Source organism: Hydra vulgaris, chromosome 03 (genome assembly GCF_038396675.1).
Source record: "Hydra vulgaris chromosome 03, alternate assembly HydraT2T_AEP".
In the NCBI taxonomy this organism is placed as follows: Eukaryota; Metazoa; Cnidaria; class Hydrozoa; order Anthoathecata; family Hydridae; genus Hydra; species Hydra vulgaris.
In genome coordinates, this window is record NC_088922.1 from 41,813,578 (window position 1) to 41,831,164 (window position 17,587).

At 25.2% G+C, this 17,587-nt stretch overlaps 1 protein-coding gene across 3 annotated transcripts in view; it reads left to right on the forward strand.

Annotated features, from left to right (window-relative positions):
• The window catches only part of LOC100209217 (dynein axonemal heavy chain 5), a 132,397-nt gene that overhangs the window by 61,612 nt on the left and 53,198 nt on the right, over nucleotides 1-17,587 (forward strand). For all 3 annotated transcript variants that reach the window (XM_065793250.1, XM_065793249.1, XM_065793251.1), the window contains 9 exons: nucleotides 1,299-1,520; nucleotides 3,558-3,691; nucleotides 3,860-3,986; nucleotides 4,231-4,349; nucleotides 4,540-4,643; nucleotides 8,948-9,143; nucleotides 16,609-16,852; nucleotides 16,926-17,125; nucleotides 17,257-17,410. In XM_065793250.1, coding sequence (XP_065649322.1) covers nucleotides 1,299-1,520; nucleotides 3,558-3,691; nucleotides 3,860-3,986; nucleotides 4,231-4,349; nucleotides 4,540-4,643; nucleotides 8,948-9,143; nucleotides 16,609-16,852; nucleotides 16,926-17,125; nucleotides 17,257-17,410 — 1,500 coding nt within the window. The remainder of the gene's footprint in view (nucleotides 1-1,298; nucleotides 1,521-3,557; nucleotides 3,692-3,859; nucleotides 3,987-4,230; nucleotides 4,350-4,539; nucleotides 4,644-8,947; nucleotides 9,144-16,608; nucleotides 16,853-16,925; nucleotides 17,126-17,256; nucleotides 17,411-17,587) is intronic.

Here is a 17,587-nt window from a genome sequence, read left to right on the forward strand (position 1 = left end):
TTTTCAAATGTTTGACTTGTTGGATCTCAAAAGAAGCGAAATTTTATAAAAATTTCAAAAATAATAAAATTTAACACAATAATTATTATTTTAAGTTTTATTGTATAAAAATTATTATTTTTTAACAAAAAGTTAAAAAAACAATATTTTTAACAAAAGATGATAATTATTTTTGAAATTTTTATAAAGTTTTGCTTCTTTTGAGACCCAACATGACATACATTTAAAAAACTTTTCTTCTGTTTAAGGTCTCGTTGCAAGTTTCAGACTTAAGGTGGCCCCCCTATATCTGATTCAATTTTGATAAATTTTAACAGAGTGTCTTGTGAGAAACAATAGAAAGTTTTAAGAATAAGGACAGATCAATTTTTAAAAGTATGGGGCATTTGATGAACCCTAATATATATATATATATATATATATATATATATATATATATATATATATATATATATATATATATATATATATATATATATATATATATATATATATATATATACATACATACATATACATATATATAAGTGGGAAATTCCAAGTCAGAAGATTAAAAATCATGGTAAAAAAAAGTTTTCCTATATGCGTTACTCAACATTATTTTGGTAAATATAAACATTGAAATTATGTTTTTTATGATTATTCTGAAAAAGTATTTTGCGGCTCACTGATATTTTATTCATTAAAAATATATAATAACAATAAAATTTAAATTTATAAATATAGGCTAATTAGATTAGCAGAATACATCTAATTACAACATATTTTTATTTGTTTAAGTGTTTTATTTTGTACTGCGAGTCTTACTCTTCATTTTTTCTTCAACATAAGGCCGTAATCACTATTATTTAATGTTTTGTAGTTATTTATGTTTTAAATATTTTTTGTCTGAGCGTAACACCATTATTAATAACTTGTTGTTCTTTAATTTTTCGTGACATTTTGTAATATTAAGTTTATATAAGTTGTAATTAGCATCAATATATTTATGTTTACAACTTTAACTTATGATTCAATGTTTATGTGATTAAATAAAATGATTTTTTAATTTGTCTGAATGCAACATGAAGTTTCTTAACGCAACATGCAATTTCCTTATTTTATATGGGAGACTAAATGATTACATCCTTTTTTTATTACATCAGAATTTGTTGTACATTAATTTTAAATTCTTCTTAAACAATTTTTTAATGTTATTTTAAATGGTTTTTTACTTAGGGTTTTGAAAAGGTATTTAATATGTAATAAAATTATAAATAATCCAACTGCTTATTTTTGCAATTTTTTGTTGTTTTCAGGAACCAAAATCTGGTGTTTCAAAATTTTTAAGTCATAATCCAAGTTTAGAAGAGTTTGCATCAGTGTTTTTGCATTATATAAATCTCGAGAGTTCAATAAATGTTTTACCAGATAATTATACAGTTGGTCCGATAATTTATTCTTCAATTCCTTTAAAAGTAGCTTTATTGAATGAAACTCAAACCTGGAAGCAAGCCTACGGAAAAGCATTAGCTGAGAGGGTAACTACTTTTTTGAACAAAATTTAAAAACTGGGTTAAAATTGTTATATTTTAACCCAGTTTTATAAAAAACTATATGAAATAAATGAATTTTATGAATTTTTTTTTTATGGTAATTTGTAAATTAATTTTAAATTATTTTTTTTTACTAACAATTAACAATTTTATTTGTATTTAAAAAGAATTGCACAATCATTTTACAAATAGTTAATTTAGTCAGTTTACTCAGTTATTGTACAAAATTGTTATTTTACAAATTTGCTAAAAAATTGAATATGAATCAATATGAATCATAGTATATGGGAATCAGCAAGTAAAGTTTATTATCATTTAACAGTCTGGTGAATTACTCAACTCTCTGGTTAGAATTCTTTAGGTTATTTTAGTTTTCCAACTAAATAATTTCTTTTGATCAATTATTCTCATTTAATCTTACCTATTTGTCATCTTTATCCAAACAATCTCTTGCTCTGTTGCTTAATTTATCAGTTGAAGCAATTTCATTGATCATTTGATCTCACTGAATCATTTTATTTAACTCAATTGCTTGACATCTAATTAATTACTAATAATTGCACCATTTATCTGATCAATCTCTTCCTCTCAATCTATAATGTATGGCATTTGATAAATCGCCCTCAATTATAGATTTATTACTCTTAATTAATCACACTTGATTGCCTTGTTAATCTAATCAGTTACTCATGCTCAATAGCCTAATTTATTAGATTATTCATTTAATTCTTGTCTGATTATCATTCAATCATTTGATAAATCAATTGTAGTATTATCGATTATTTTCTTACTCAGTCTTGCTACAAATTAATAATAAGGTAGTGTGGCCTAAAAAGTACTTCACCACACGACCTTATGACTGAATTTTGATTACAGCATACTACTATCTGAAGTTCCTGTTTTATATTAATATAAAAATTATATTTCAACTTGGTAATATTGGTTTTAGTCATTATTTTTGCTTTTCAATCAGAACCAACAACACGAAGTTTTGATTTGCCTTTTTCCCACATTGAAATGTATCTGTAAATGCTTGCTCTTGGGTGATTTTCTTTCGAAAAATGATCCACAATGACTTTTCTACCTTCCTTGAATACCGAATCACAATACCTGAACACACAATCAAACTTTCACGCTTCATTTTGATGTAGATTACAAAATAGTAAAAATATTTTCATAAAACTTTGCCAGCAGCAGCTACAGAGAGTAGGCTCTAAAATAGAAACAATAAATGAATCGGTGCACAAAAAAAAATTCAAAAATAAAAACTCTTAAAAAAATCTCAAATTTTACTGTTCACCCGTTAAACAAAATAATTTTTTATTAATATTTTTTATTTTATGTTGCGCATTTGCTCAATATTTTATTGAATATATTTTTTAAAATTAAGTTCTCCTTTCTAAGGCGGAGGAGCACTACTGTCAAGGAGGTTGCTCTTTTTATTTAATTAAATTTGTCTTTCTAGGGCAGAGGGGCCACTACAGTCAAGGAAGTTACTCATTTTTTTTTTACACATTTTTTATAAAACACTCATATTAATTCTTAACTCCAAAGCACAAACCTTGGCTGCTGTGTGGATAAACAAGGCTGCTGTGTGGATAAACAGGTTGAGTGTGGTACTTTTGAGGTGCGGGATGGATGAACCCTAAACTTCTTAGTTGTGAGCCAATTTTTCCACAACTGCATATATATGTATATATTAATGATGATACACTGTGTAAAATGAAAAAAATTTGAGAAGTGATTTTTTACTAATTTATATATATACATTTATATATGTACATGTGTATGTATGTATGTATGTATGTATGTATGTATGTATGTATGTATGTATGTATGTATGTATGTATGTATGTATGTATGTATGTATGTATGTATGTATGTATGTATGTATGTATGTATGTATGTATGTATCTATGTGTATATAAATATATATATATATATATATATATATATATATATATATATATATATATATATATACACATACATATATTAATATATAAAATAATTCAATTTCAGGCTTATCATAGCATGAAAAATATTCTTCATTTTATTGATAACACCAATAAACAACTCACTCGACCCATTAATGATCTTGATGATGTAAGGAGTAGCATGGCTGCACTTGCAGATATAAGGGAAGCAGAGATAAGGTATATACAGTTAAAAATTTAAAACATTTAGGTTTTAATTATTTTCATATGTGCTTCAGAGTTTGTTTTTATAAGTTAGTGAACCATTAGTAATTAATTAAATAAATTTGCATAATTAAATAAGTTTCCAACATTTTCTTTTGAAGTTATAATTTTTTTTGAATCTAGAGTTCAAATGGAAATTACTCCAATCGAAGAGTCATATGCACTTCTTAATAATTATGGTTTGAATGAATTCAATGATAATGAACATGTTGATAACTTAACTTATGCTTGGAAGAAATTAAAAGAATTGGTTTGAAAATTTTTTTTTTTTTTTTTTTTTTTCCATTGTTTTTTTCATTTTAATTAGGTATATAGTTTTATTTTGGTATCACACAATAGGAGGTTCAAGAGAAAGCAATGTTAAAGTTAACAAACTTACATTGTTTGTATAATACATTTGTTTACATTATAGCATTTTCTTTTTTCTTTAATATATTATTAAATTAAGGTTTTTAATCACATTGAACAAGCTTTTAATGTAATTATTCCATTAGGCATCATCTGTTCAACAAAATCTTCAAAAAGTACAACCTCAGTTTAAGTTAAACTTATTATCCGGTGTAAAAGTGTTCAAACAGGCAGTTATGTTATTTTACAATGACTATCTTCAAAAGTATATTTTTTTATTTTTTATTTTAATTTGCACAGAATTATTCTGGTTTTGCTATATTGTTAATTTTTTTATTAATTATAAAAATGTCTTTTTCTTAAAACTTTCATATTTTATTTTTAGATTTATTTATAATTAAAATTAAACATGAACATTAGGTTTTAAAGTTATATATTTACTATATTTTGTTCAGAGGCCCAATGGTTTCTGGAATTACAACTCAAGAAGCTTCTGAAAGGTTATCAATATTTCAAATTAAGTTTGACGAATTGTGGAGAAAATATCAAACTTACTCTGGTAAAAAAAAAAAAAAATATATATATATATCCATAAAGTTCTTTTAAAATCTTTTAATCTTTAATTCTTATTTTAACTTGCTTATAACTATATTATCTTGCTCTAATAATTTATTAATTTTTGATAATTTGTGCGTGTATACATGAACAGTTTTTGCACATGTATGCCATTTATAGTAAAAATACTTTGGTTTTGGCAAATTAATAATTATAATCATAGACTATATTTTGTTTATCAATGTGTATGTGTTATATACACACACTCTCTCTCTCTCTCTCTCTCTCTCTCTCACACACACACACACACACACACACACACACACACACACACACACACACACACACACACACACACACACACACACTCACTCACTCACTCACTCACTCACACACACTCACACACACACATATATAAATTTAAATCTCTGTTTAGATTTTTAATAATTTCTCAACATTTTATAATTGAATAGAATGATCCAAATGTATCAAATGAAGCATAAGGTCTAGTTAGGGCTTAAGGCATTTAAATTTTGATTTGCACTTCAAACTAGATTTATTTACGTAGTTTAAATCAAGACATATAACGTGTTTTATGCATATTACGTTATTTTGTTCAACAAACTTTAAAATGCCCCAATTGGTTTATATTAATATTATTTGATTTATGAAAATTTTAAATAAATATCTTAAAATTTTTAGTCATTTAAAAAAAAAAATAAAAAAAAAAAATTTTCAATTTATGATGTTTTTGAGTGCAAATTTATAAGGTCAAATTTTTTTTGCCCTACCCAACGTCAAATATTTTTTTGTAGCTTTTTTTTCTTTGCACAACTTTGTCTCCACATCTTTCTTGCTTCGCTCGTTAGTTTTTCCTTTCTTTTTTTTTTTTCTTTTTGCTCTAATCTAGTTTTTATTTCTTACTTAGTTTTTAGTGATTATTAATTCCTAAATCTTTAATAGTTGATAAGTCGTATTACATCAATTATTATTTATTTTAACGGGCTTTATTCAAATGTTGCCCTCCTCAAATACAATCCGTATATACATTCTCAACATTGAAAGAAAGTTTTGATAACTTTATCTGTATAAAGTTGTTTATCTCTATATAAGTTGATCAGCAGATCCATAGAATGCAAAAACCTTTCAAAATGTTGTACAAAGCAGCAATATGACAAAAAGTATTCAACTATGTTTGCACCACTTAAATATTTCATACCTGTTGTGGTTGCTGTTATGATGGCGATTGACCATTAAAGATCTTTGAATAATTATTCATCGTTTTGATGTAATTAAAGTTTCTTTTGTCTATCATTCATTTTTGTGAAAAATTTTTTTGCTTTGGCATTCAAGCAATATTTAATATAAATAAATTAGGTCAGGTTTTTTTAAGAAACATAATGCTCTAAATATTTTTTGCACTAAATTTATGTTTTATGTGCACTTTTAGAACATTTGTTAAGAAAACAAAGTTTTAATTAATTATGCAAAGTTATAGTTAATTATGCAGTCGTGAAATAAAGTTAAATTTTGATTAAAGTTTTATTTTTTGCTGAAAAACAGATTTAACTTTTTTTTTACTTATTATTTCTGAAACTGAGTTCCAGAAACTTTTTTTTCTTATTTAATGTATAGTTTTAATAGTTTTTTTTATCTTGTTACAAAGTCTGTAACAAAAAGTTAATGTAACTGTTTAAAAATACTTTTCTAGTTTTTAAGCTGTTTTTTAAATAGTTATATTAACTTTTCAAAAAATCATTGCCTGATCAACCATTGGTGAAGCTTATTTAAAAAGCATCACCAGATCAACTATGGACGTGGTGTGTATGCAATTATATTTAAGGAAATATAAAAATTAAACTTTTCTTTAATGTTACAACATTTATTAATGAATAATTTGTTTAGTTTTAAAGCTGTTTTTAACGCCAGTGTTTAAGAGTTTATTTACATTTTATTTATTATACTACATTTTAATTGATTTTTTAGTTTGATCACACAACGTAACTTTTTAATGTTTGTTTTATCCTGGGTTAATAGTGTGTTTTGCTCCCTTAAAATGAACCTGTTTTTCCAAAAACAAGTTAAAAATGGCTGTTGTTCCTCAATGACTTTGCTTCTGGAAAAATAATATTTTGAAATTTGTCAATATTTTAAAATTTTTAAGAAACTTCTAGAACTTTTTAGAACTTTTTTGTGCTGTTCAAAATTAATCATAAAAATATAAAAGCTCAGGTCACTGAGTCAACCATTTCAGTTTGCGTTATTAGCGAATAAAGGAGTTGTAAGAGCAAAAAGAGTTTAATAAAAAAAAAATGAAATTTTTATTAAGTTTAATATATGATATTATATATTTTTATTTCAATTGTAATAGATATTAAGTTTAATGATATATTTATTATATCTGTATTAAGTTCATATGTTGACATATGCACTTTGCTTTTGTCACACCACAAAATTATATGATACGAATTATTAAAAAAATGCCTGTAAATTACTAATTAGTTACAAATTAAACACATAAACCTATACTTTCTGACACAATGTATGTTATGATGCATGTTTTATGAGCAATTATATTAGGTGATTTTTGGCTTTTCATCCAGCATTAAAACTATGGATTTTGCATGATTTTTTAGTTTAGGATTATTTAACCTAAATTTGCAGTTTTTGGAATTTTACATTAGTGATGGCTTTAATCATTTGTACTGTGCTATAACCCCATTTATTTTATACATTTATTATATTTATTTTATACATTTATTATATTTGATATATTTAATATTTAAGCGTATTATAGATTATTGACTTTTAGTTACAAAATAATTCTAAACAGTACAACCTTAATCTAAATTTTGTCACTAGTTTTATTTACTTTTTGAAAAAGGTTGCTACAATAACCCTTGGTTAATCACTTGGTTACTTGGGTCTTATATATCACTGAAATTTTTTTTACCCTAAAACTTTTTTTATCCTAAATCATTCTGATTCTCAAAAGAATCTGAATTTTATACAGATTTCAGAAATTATAGTTTTAAATTAAAATTAATCATGTTTTATATACAAAAAAACGGCGTTTTGAAAACTAAATTTGATATGGTCTATAATTTTTTTATGACATTTTGCAGCAGTAATTTTACTCACAATGTTTTTTTAAAAAAAGTTGTACTTTTGAGACCCATATTAATATTGGAAAAAAACTTTCAATAATATATGGGACCTAGTGAATAATCAAAAGTCATTGGAAGTTTTTTTTCAAATAATTAATAAAACCAATAACTTTTAAATTACTTTCAAACCTATTTTTTATTTAGTTCACCTATTTTTTAATTTTTTTGTTTAGTTCACCTATTTTTTTTTCTATTTAGTTCACCTATTTTTTATACAGGAAATTGAGAACACAAAAATTTTATTATTCTAATATATGTTTTTTGATCCGTTTGCTCAATTAATTATTAAAATTTTTTGTTCCATTAATTATTAAAATGCCTACTTTAATCTTGACATTTTTTAAGACAAAGAAGAAAAACTAATAGTATGATAAAAAAAAATCATTTTTTTGTGGTAATAAATGCCCTTCACATAAAAATGGTTCCCAAACCCAAACCTTCAATAAATGCCCTTCACATGAACATGGTTCCCAAACCCAAACCTTCAATAAATAATGATTATACTCAATCTATACATTTTTTTGATTTAAGTTGTAGTGAAATCATGGTAGTTAGCTTATTTAATGTTATGTCATCAGTTATTTATTTTGTAATTATTGTAATTATCTTATTTTTAGAATAAAATTTAAATTTTAAGAAAAAAAACGTTTTGCTTTTCGTCAATTAAGATATTATAAATATATAAAGTAAAGTATTGTTTGATGATGCCAAATAAAAGTATAGAATTTTTTTCAATATTATGAAATATATTACATAAAATGGGCAATAAAGTGCAAAATTTGTATGTTTTATAAAAATTTCTATTTCACTTATGTCTTTTAAAAATATTTTAACATACTATTCAAACCAAATTTTGCAAATTTTTTGTAGCAATCAGATCCCGATGGGATGCCTTTTACCATTGGGGTGCTTTTAAATCCATTAAGTAACCCTAATCTATAAAGTATTTTTAATGTAATTTAAAAGTAATTTTAATTTTTAATTCTTTATGTTGTTCTAATAAATATAGATGATAAATGTTATTTTTTATTTATTTTTGTTTATAAGCTTATACTTTTTTTTCTTTATCTCATTTGAGCATTTTGTCATTTATTTTAAAATATAAACAATTGAATAACTGATTTTTGTCTTAAATAAACAGGTGGGGAAGAATTGTTTGGTATGCCTGTAACAGAATATACTGAATTGCAAAATGTAAAGCATGATCTTGGTTTGCTTGCTTGTTTTTATACTCTGCACGATTCTTTTATGGACTCATTAAATAGATATTATGAAATTCAATGGTCTGAAGTCAATATTGAAAGAGTTAGTTTAGAGCTCTTAGATTTCAATAAAAGGTAAATTGTTTAAAATTATGCGCTTTATATAAACTATGCGCTTTAATAAAATTGTTTATATAAAATTATGCGCTTTGTTAACTTTATATACATATATATATATATATATATTTTTAGTGTTGACACGTGTATAAGAGTATATGCTATATTAGTAAGAAAACATCAATATGAATTCTCTTAATACTATTAATAATTTATTATTAGAAATTTTTGCTGGATTATGGTTACCAGCATTTTTTTTTTTTGTATAAAAATTTTTTTTTTTGAGCTGATGATGCTGGTAATCATAATCCAGCGAAAATTTCTAATAATAAATTATTAATTGTATTAAGAGAATTATTAATTGTATTAAGAGAATTCGTATTAATTGATGTTTTCTTACAAATATAACATATACTCTCATACACGATGTCAACACTAAAAATATATATATTGTATTGATTGATGTTTTTCTTACTAATATATATATATATATATATATATATATATATATATATATATATATATATATATATATATATATATATATATATATATATATATATATACATACATACACATATATGTATATATATATATATATACATATATATATATATATATATATATATATATATATATATATATATACACATTTATGTGTATATATACATATATATAGATATATATATATATATACATATATATATATATATATATATATATATATATATATATATATATATATATATATATATATATATATATATATATATATATATATATATACATATATATATATATACATATATATATATATATATATATAAACATATATATATATATATTTATATATATCGACTGTATAGAGCACAAACGTAGTATGTCCAAAAACCAAAATATGGAGAAAAACGGATTTCAATTTTCAAAATATTTGCTAAAATCAAGATATTACACTTGTGTTTTGTGTTATATCTAATGTCAGATAGGGTAATATGGCTAGTTTAGCATATTTATCAGTTTTTTGCTAAAATCTGCTAAAGTTTTAAAGATGCAGTGTCCCACTCTACATACATTTTATACCCCTATGTTAACTTAACATTTTAATGTCTGTTAAAAAAAAATTAAAATAATAATCTCTTGTTGATGAGTGTATTTTGCGTGTCATTGTTTTCATCTTTTGCTAACTATTTCCAAGCAAATCTTTGAAGGGCATTTTGGCTAAAATTTTAAACAGGCCTCTATGAGCTGCTTAGGTGAGTGCATTTTAAAGCTCAAAGCATTTATCTTATGGTAAGTGGGACAAATTAACCATTTTAAAAAATTGGGGTAATATGGCCACTTATTGATTTGGTTGATAAATTAGTCAAATTTTTTTTTAAAATTAGTTGCAATATCCCATGAACATACAAACCAAAAGAAGGTTATGCACACTAACCACCCCATACAGAGAGTGGATGAGGCTATGAAGGCCATTGCTGCTGGTATTCCAGTTAAAAGAGCCTCTGAGACCTACAAAGTTTCCAAATCAGCTCTTGGAAATTATCTGTGTGGTAAGACCAAAAATATGTGAACACCTTGTTGCTGTTCCTGCTGAGTCAGAGCTTGTTATTACTCAAAATTGAGCAATGACAAAGTACTTCATCAGCAGGATAAAGAGCTTTGAAATCTGGCTGCGTTAAAAAACTTCATCGAAAGTACCTTCACAAACAAAAATCAACTTCTCTGGGCAAGATTAGGCTAACAGATTTTTGAAAAGGCAACAATTTTACAGAGAATTGTTCAGAACATTTTAAAGAGTCTTTAAGTGAAGAACAGGTTATTTTTATATTCATCAATCTGCACAACCTGATCAGGGGCGTTGTTCTTCTAATGTAATGAACTATGATAAGACTAATATCAGCAAAAAACCTCTAAGAAAATAATTTACAGAAAGGCCACAAGACACACAGATACCATTGTAAAGATTGAAATACCTTTGCAATTTTTTAGGAATTTTTATATTTTATTGAATTTGTACTTTGAACTTTATTTTAAAAATCTAGTTGTAGGTTTTTTTGTTAAGTGGTCTAACTACACTATATTTTGATTTTTCAAAAATGATTTTCATTTATAAACTTTAGTTAAAGTTTTGAAGCCACATTGCTGGTTTTCACATACAATGTGCATCTTGAATGAGTAATTCTTGAATAAAGTTATAAATCTTTATTCAACTCTTGAATAAAGATTTATAGCTCTTATTATTTTTTTATTTAATAATCTAGTTTTGTGAATTGTTACCTTCATTAATTTCTTAAATATGTATTGCAATGTTTTGTTGTTTAAATTAGATTTTGTTGTCAAGTGGCCAAATCACCCCATTTTAAATTAGGAGTGTTTCTTGAATAAAATCTACAAGTTTATAGCTCTTGTATTTAGTAAATTATTAGATGAGACAAAAAATGGCCATATTACCTCATCAATATATATATATATATATATATATATATATATATATATATATATATATATATATATATATATATATATATATATATATATATATATATATATATATATATATATATATATATATATATATATATATATATGTATATATATATATATATATATATATATATATACATATATATATGTGTGTATATATATATATATAATACATCAGCATTACCATTACATGGTAATACTGACCTAACTTCTAACCTAAAAATGTTTGAGGTCGGGAAAAAAGTGCTAACCTTGTTTCTATGCATTATGGTAAAACCTTCGTGTCAAATTTTTTTGCTGACCTGATGCGGATCTCTAACAGTTTAATGAAAAATAAAGTTAAATGAGATTGACAATAAATTGCCAACCGCATTTTTCCTAATTCTGAGGGCTTATATATATATTTATACATATAGTTATTTTTTACTCTATCTCCTAAAAAAACTTATAAAGTTCTGATATCATTTATTGAGTACTTTTGCTGAAGAAATACAGAAAAATAAATAATTTTAGTTATATAAATACATACATACATACATACATACATACATACATACATACATACATACATACATACATACATACATACATATATATATATACATATATATATATATACAGTACCTACTCATATTATTAGACTCAAGCTCAATTTTTAGCTTTTTGTCTTTTTTGTGTGTCTAAAATGCAATACAAGCAATCGCAACTTAATTTTTTTGTTATATAATCTATATATTATTACATACAAAGCATATTAAGAAACTTAATACTTGGTTGTGAGCCCTTTTGACTCTATAAGAGCTTTGACACGCCTTGGCATACTATTTATGCACTTTGAGGTCAATGCTTTAACATCTGGATCTCGAACCCATACATCAATCAGTTGTTCTGTAAGCTTCTGTTTACTCGTTATTATTTCCGCACTGATTTTACGTTTTACTAGCTCCCACAGATTTTCAATAGGATTCATATCTGGAGAATTTCCAGGCCAATCAAGAAGCTCAATACTCTCATTAGCAAGAAATGTCTTTATGGATTTTGCAGTATGGCAAGGAGCACCATCTTGCATAAAAACTATTTTTTCACCATTAGGAAACCACTCTCGTATCTGTGGAATCAGGGTGGTCTGTAGGACAGTCTTGTACTGATCTTGCTTCATTGTCCCTTGTACAATGTAAAGTTGACCGGTACCCCTGCTTGATATGCATGACCAAACCATTATGGATGCTGGGTGCTTTACCTTGTTTACGATACATTCTGGCTTGTGTTGTTCTCGTGGTCTGCGGCGGACAAATGTGGCTTTGTCTTCTAAAGTTTGAAAGGTAGATTCATCGCTGAATACAACCTGAATATAGCAATAATTATTGATGTTTAATAATATTTAAAGTATTAGTAAAATCAATTGGGGTAAGATATTAATGCAAAAGCGTCTTTTGAAAACTTGTAATAATAAAATATTGTTTGTTTAAGTTTCAGGAGAGAATAAATAGAAAATCTACCTTATTCCAGTCATCCTGAGAAAAAGAAGAGTGTTTTTTAGCCCAAGCAAGACGTTTTTTAATCATCGCAGTGGTAAGTTTTGGTTTCTTCAGTGGCTTTCTGCACTTGAATCCTAACTCGTAACTTCGCCCTCTTAAAGATCCAAGTGAAATGTTGATTCCTTGGTCTTTCAAAACGCTTTTCAGTTTTATTGCTGGCATCTTACGATTTTGCTCAATAACTTTTTTGATCTTTCTATCATCTCTAGCACTTGTTATTCTTTTTCGGCCACAGCAGCCTGTTCGCTGTGCTTCTAATTTGACCCCCATTTTGAGTTTAGAATTTATTCTTCTAACTGTAGCCTGTGAGACTTTGACAATTTTGGCAATATTTCTTTGACTGTGATTTGTTTCTTGCAGAAGAACAGCTACTTTAGCTAATTTACGTGGGGAAACATCACTAGCTCTACCCATTATTAATCTAAAAACCACAACAACATTTAATAAGTTATTATATGACAGGGATTCTTTAAAAAAACACTTAAAAACAACTGAAATTTCATTATTTGAGTTTTTAAGACAGTCGACAATAATTTAGACATATAATTTGAATATATAAAGACATATAATTTGAGTTATGAAAGATAAAAATAACTGAATGTTTTTAATTTTATATTTTTAAAATTTACCATACCTTTTATAAAGTTGAAAATATTGTTAAAAAGTGTATATATTTCATAAATGTTTTTAATCTAAAACAAAAAATGAATGACAGGAAGTTATATTACATATAAATAATAAAAAGTAAACAGCAATAACCCCTACCTAACAAAGAAAATCCAAAAAAGTAACAAAATTTTGAATTTTTTTTTTGAGTCTAATAATTTGAGTAGGTACTGTACATATATATATATATATATATATATATATATATATATATATATATATATATATATATATATATATATATATATATATATATATATATATATATATATATATATATATATATATATATATATATATATATATATATATATATATATATATATATATATACAACCCTCGGAATTAGGGTCGGCATTCGACAATGCCAACATAACTGCCTACCTGAAAGTGTTTTTTTTTATTTCTGAGGGTTGTATATATATGTATCTATGTATGTATGTGTACACACACACACTCACATGCATGCAATGCAATGCTTTGGGAAGTTTTTGTAGCAATCAAATTCCATGCTTATTATATAGAAATAGAAATATAGAACAATTTAAAACAATCAGTTGTAGCCTAATTTTTTCTTTAGTTATAATAAAGCAAAAAGTTATGGAGCTTCAAATAGTTGATGGCTTTAATAACTCTGGCATCTTGTGGGTAGTAGCTGGTGACATCTTGTGGGTAGCAGCTGGCGACAGTACTAAAAATTCAACTATATTAAGCGTAGAGTTTTTTGAGTTTTTCAAAACTGCTGTCCTTCTACAGCACATCGCAAAATCTTCTTTTGGCAATAATGCCCTCAACCTAGTGCTGATTAACTCTGCCTTTAGATTTAACAAACTTTTTATTAATGACTTGGCAGCTCATTTAATAACCATTTTCACAGCACTTCTGAATTTGGAATTTTTTAATTTGGAATTTTTTGTTTGTATTAGAGATAATTACTCCTCCCATACTGTTATTACTAACAAAACCAAAAATAATAAAAAAAATTTAAAAAATAAATAGTTTAAAAGGCTGTTTTTGGTTTTAAAAGTAAACTATTGAACTGGCAAAAAAGTATTACTTTTGTACCAAAAGCAAATAATTCTTGTTGATGAAAACTGGTTTAACTGGATAAAAGTTTAGTAAAAGTACACCAAGAGTAATACACTATATAGGTTTGTTCATGGTCAATTAATGTTTATACTGTTTATAAATGTCACTATGAGTGTTGTCAAGTCTTCTCTCTAGCACTTTGATGATGACAGCAAACTAATAGATATATAAAAAATCTGTTTGATATGGGTTAGATCAAGCTTGACAGATAGGTCTTGATGTTTTTGCAAATTAAACTAGTACATGGAAAATGTTCAATTTAAACAAAGGCAAAGTATTGACAATCAAGAAAATATTAAACACAATAACCCATGACTTTTAGGTACTTAACCATGACCTTTAGACTTTTGACTATGATCATATGTCTAACATGCAAAAACAAAACAATAGTGCATACTTATTTTTTGTTGACCAAGAGTGAGACCTTGTAGTTTTTATGTTTAATCTAATTTAAAAAATTCAATGTTGAAAAAATGTTGAAAAACTTTTATTATACCTTAAGACTATTATTATTTTTTGGTTGTTTTTATTTATTATTATTTATTATTATTTATTATTTTTATTTTTAATTGTACTAAAAAATTTTTCCTACTGTACTTAGTTTTGGTTGTTTTTTTCCCCTTCAATTATTCATTTATTAATAGAAATACAAATTTCCAGGAAAAAAATTTGCTCAAAATTTCCTGAGAAAAAAAGTTCAGCAATCTAAGCAGTATTTCAAAAACTTTGAAAAAGTGTCAAATATGACTTATATTGTACTTTAAATTTATTATTATTTTTTATTGTTTTATTAAAATTTTTTTTTACCAATTGTACCTTGTTTTTATTTTTTATTTTTCCTTTAGTTCTTCATTTATTACCCTCTTTAATTTTTGCCACTGTTTTTAATCTCATTGGATCAATGAATGATCTTTAAATAAATTTTATTGGATCAATGAATGATCTTTAAAAATTTTTTATTGGATCAATGAATGATCTTTAAATAAATTTAAAAGTATTATTTAGCTATTTTGTTATTTATAAATCTGTCCAAATCCTTAAACAGTTTTTTGAATATAAATTTCTCTTTATTTTCCATAGCTTGTTTCATAACAGAGATCAATTTGCATGTCTCATTATGGATAACAGCTTCTTGCTGCCTACTTTCTAAGAGTAAATAACAAAAACTCACAATCTATTAAAAACATAAAACTAATTTCATTTAACTTTGTTAATTTAAAAAACAATTTCATATTACTATGTGGTTTTTTTACATCACTCATGTGTCAGAAAAATAATAAACAGTAATCCAACGACTTTTTATTTGATCTAATGTTCTAAATCAGAACTAGGTCTTCATTAAGCATAGGGGTAAATTCTACTAATATATCTTTTCCAGTTCTGTTCCGCTGAAATTAGCTCCATGACGGCAGCAAAAACTTGTCCGCATATTTATGTAAAAAAAAAAAAGTAAACATTTTTGCTCTCTGCTAACTTCACCATCTTCAATTAAAGTGTTACACATATTTGCAGAATAATTTTTGTGCAAAAAAAAAACAACTATTAAAATTAATAAAAACAGATACAATACAAATTAATAAAATGAAATATATAAGATAAAACAATATCAAATAGCAAAATAACAAATAACTTGTTTTTATAGTCAACAAAATAAAAATTTTTTAATGTTGTTTAAAATTCTCAAATCTTACTTTGAATATTTTTAGAACAAAAAGACTGCCTGAAGAATCGAAGTCTTGGCCAGCTTTTATTGAATTAAATAAAACAATTGAAGAGTTTATTGAATGTTGCCCTCTTCTTGAAATGATGTCTAATCCTGCCTTAAAAGAAAGACATTGGGAGCAGATTTCTTTAGTAACAAGTTATCAATTTCCTGCAATATCTAGTGATTATTTTACACTGCGATGTTTAATGAATGCACCATTACTAAAGTTTAAAGAAGATATTGAGGTTTTTTAAATTAATTTTTTTTTTTCTAAAAAGAAGACTTTATTAATACCAAATGGGATGCCATTCTTTATAGGATATATGTATTTCGGCTGTGAAAGAAAAAGATATTGAAGCTAAGTTACAGCAAGTAATTTTTGAATGGAATACACATGAACTTTCATTTTCTTTATTCAAGTCAAGAGGGGAGTTATTGCTAAAAGGTTTTGAAACTTCTGAAATCATCTCACTCATGGAAGATAGTTTGATGATTCTTGGATCTTTGCTAAGTAATAGGTACATTTTGCTGTTGTTGTTGTTTTTAATTGTTTGTTATTGTTTGTTATTTTTCCTATTGAAAAAGTTGTCATACTTACATAGTACACAGTTGCTTACTATTTATTTTAATTTTCTTAACTTATTTTCAGATACAATGCTCCATTAAAATCTACAATTCAGAAATGGATTTTGGATTTGTCAAACACCATTGAAAATATTGAAAAGTGGCTTTCTGTACAAAATTTATGGGTGTATTTAGAAGCAGTTTTTGTAGGAGGAGATATTGCCAAACAATTACCAATGGTTAAATAATTTTTTAATAGATACATATTAGTTTTTTAAAATACTTTTTTACTTAATCAGACTGACCACTACATTGAAGATGGTTTTTACTAAACTTTCTAGCATAAATTTTAAAAGATTGTTTATTACTTAATCAGACTGACCACATTAAAGGTGGTACATTAAAGATGGTTTTTA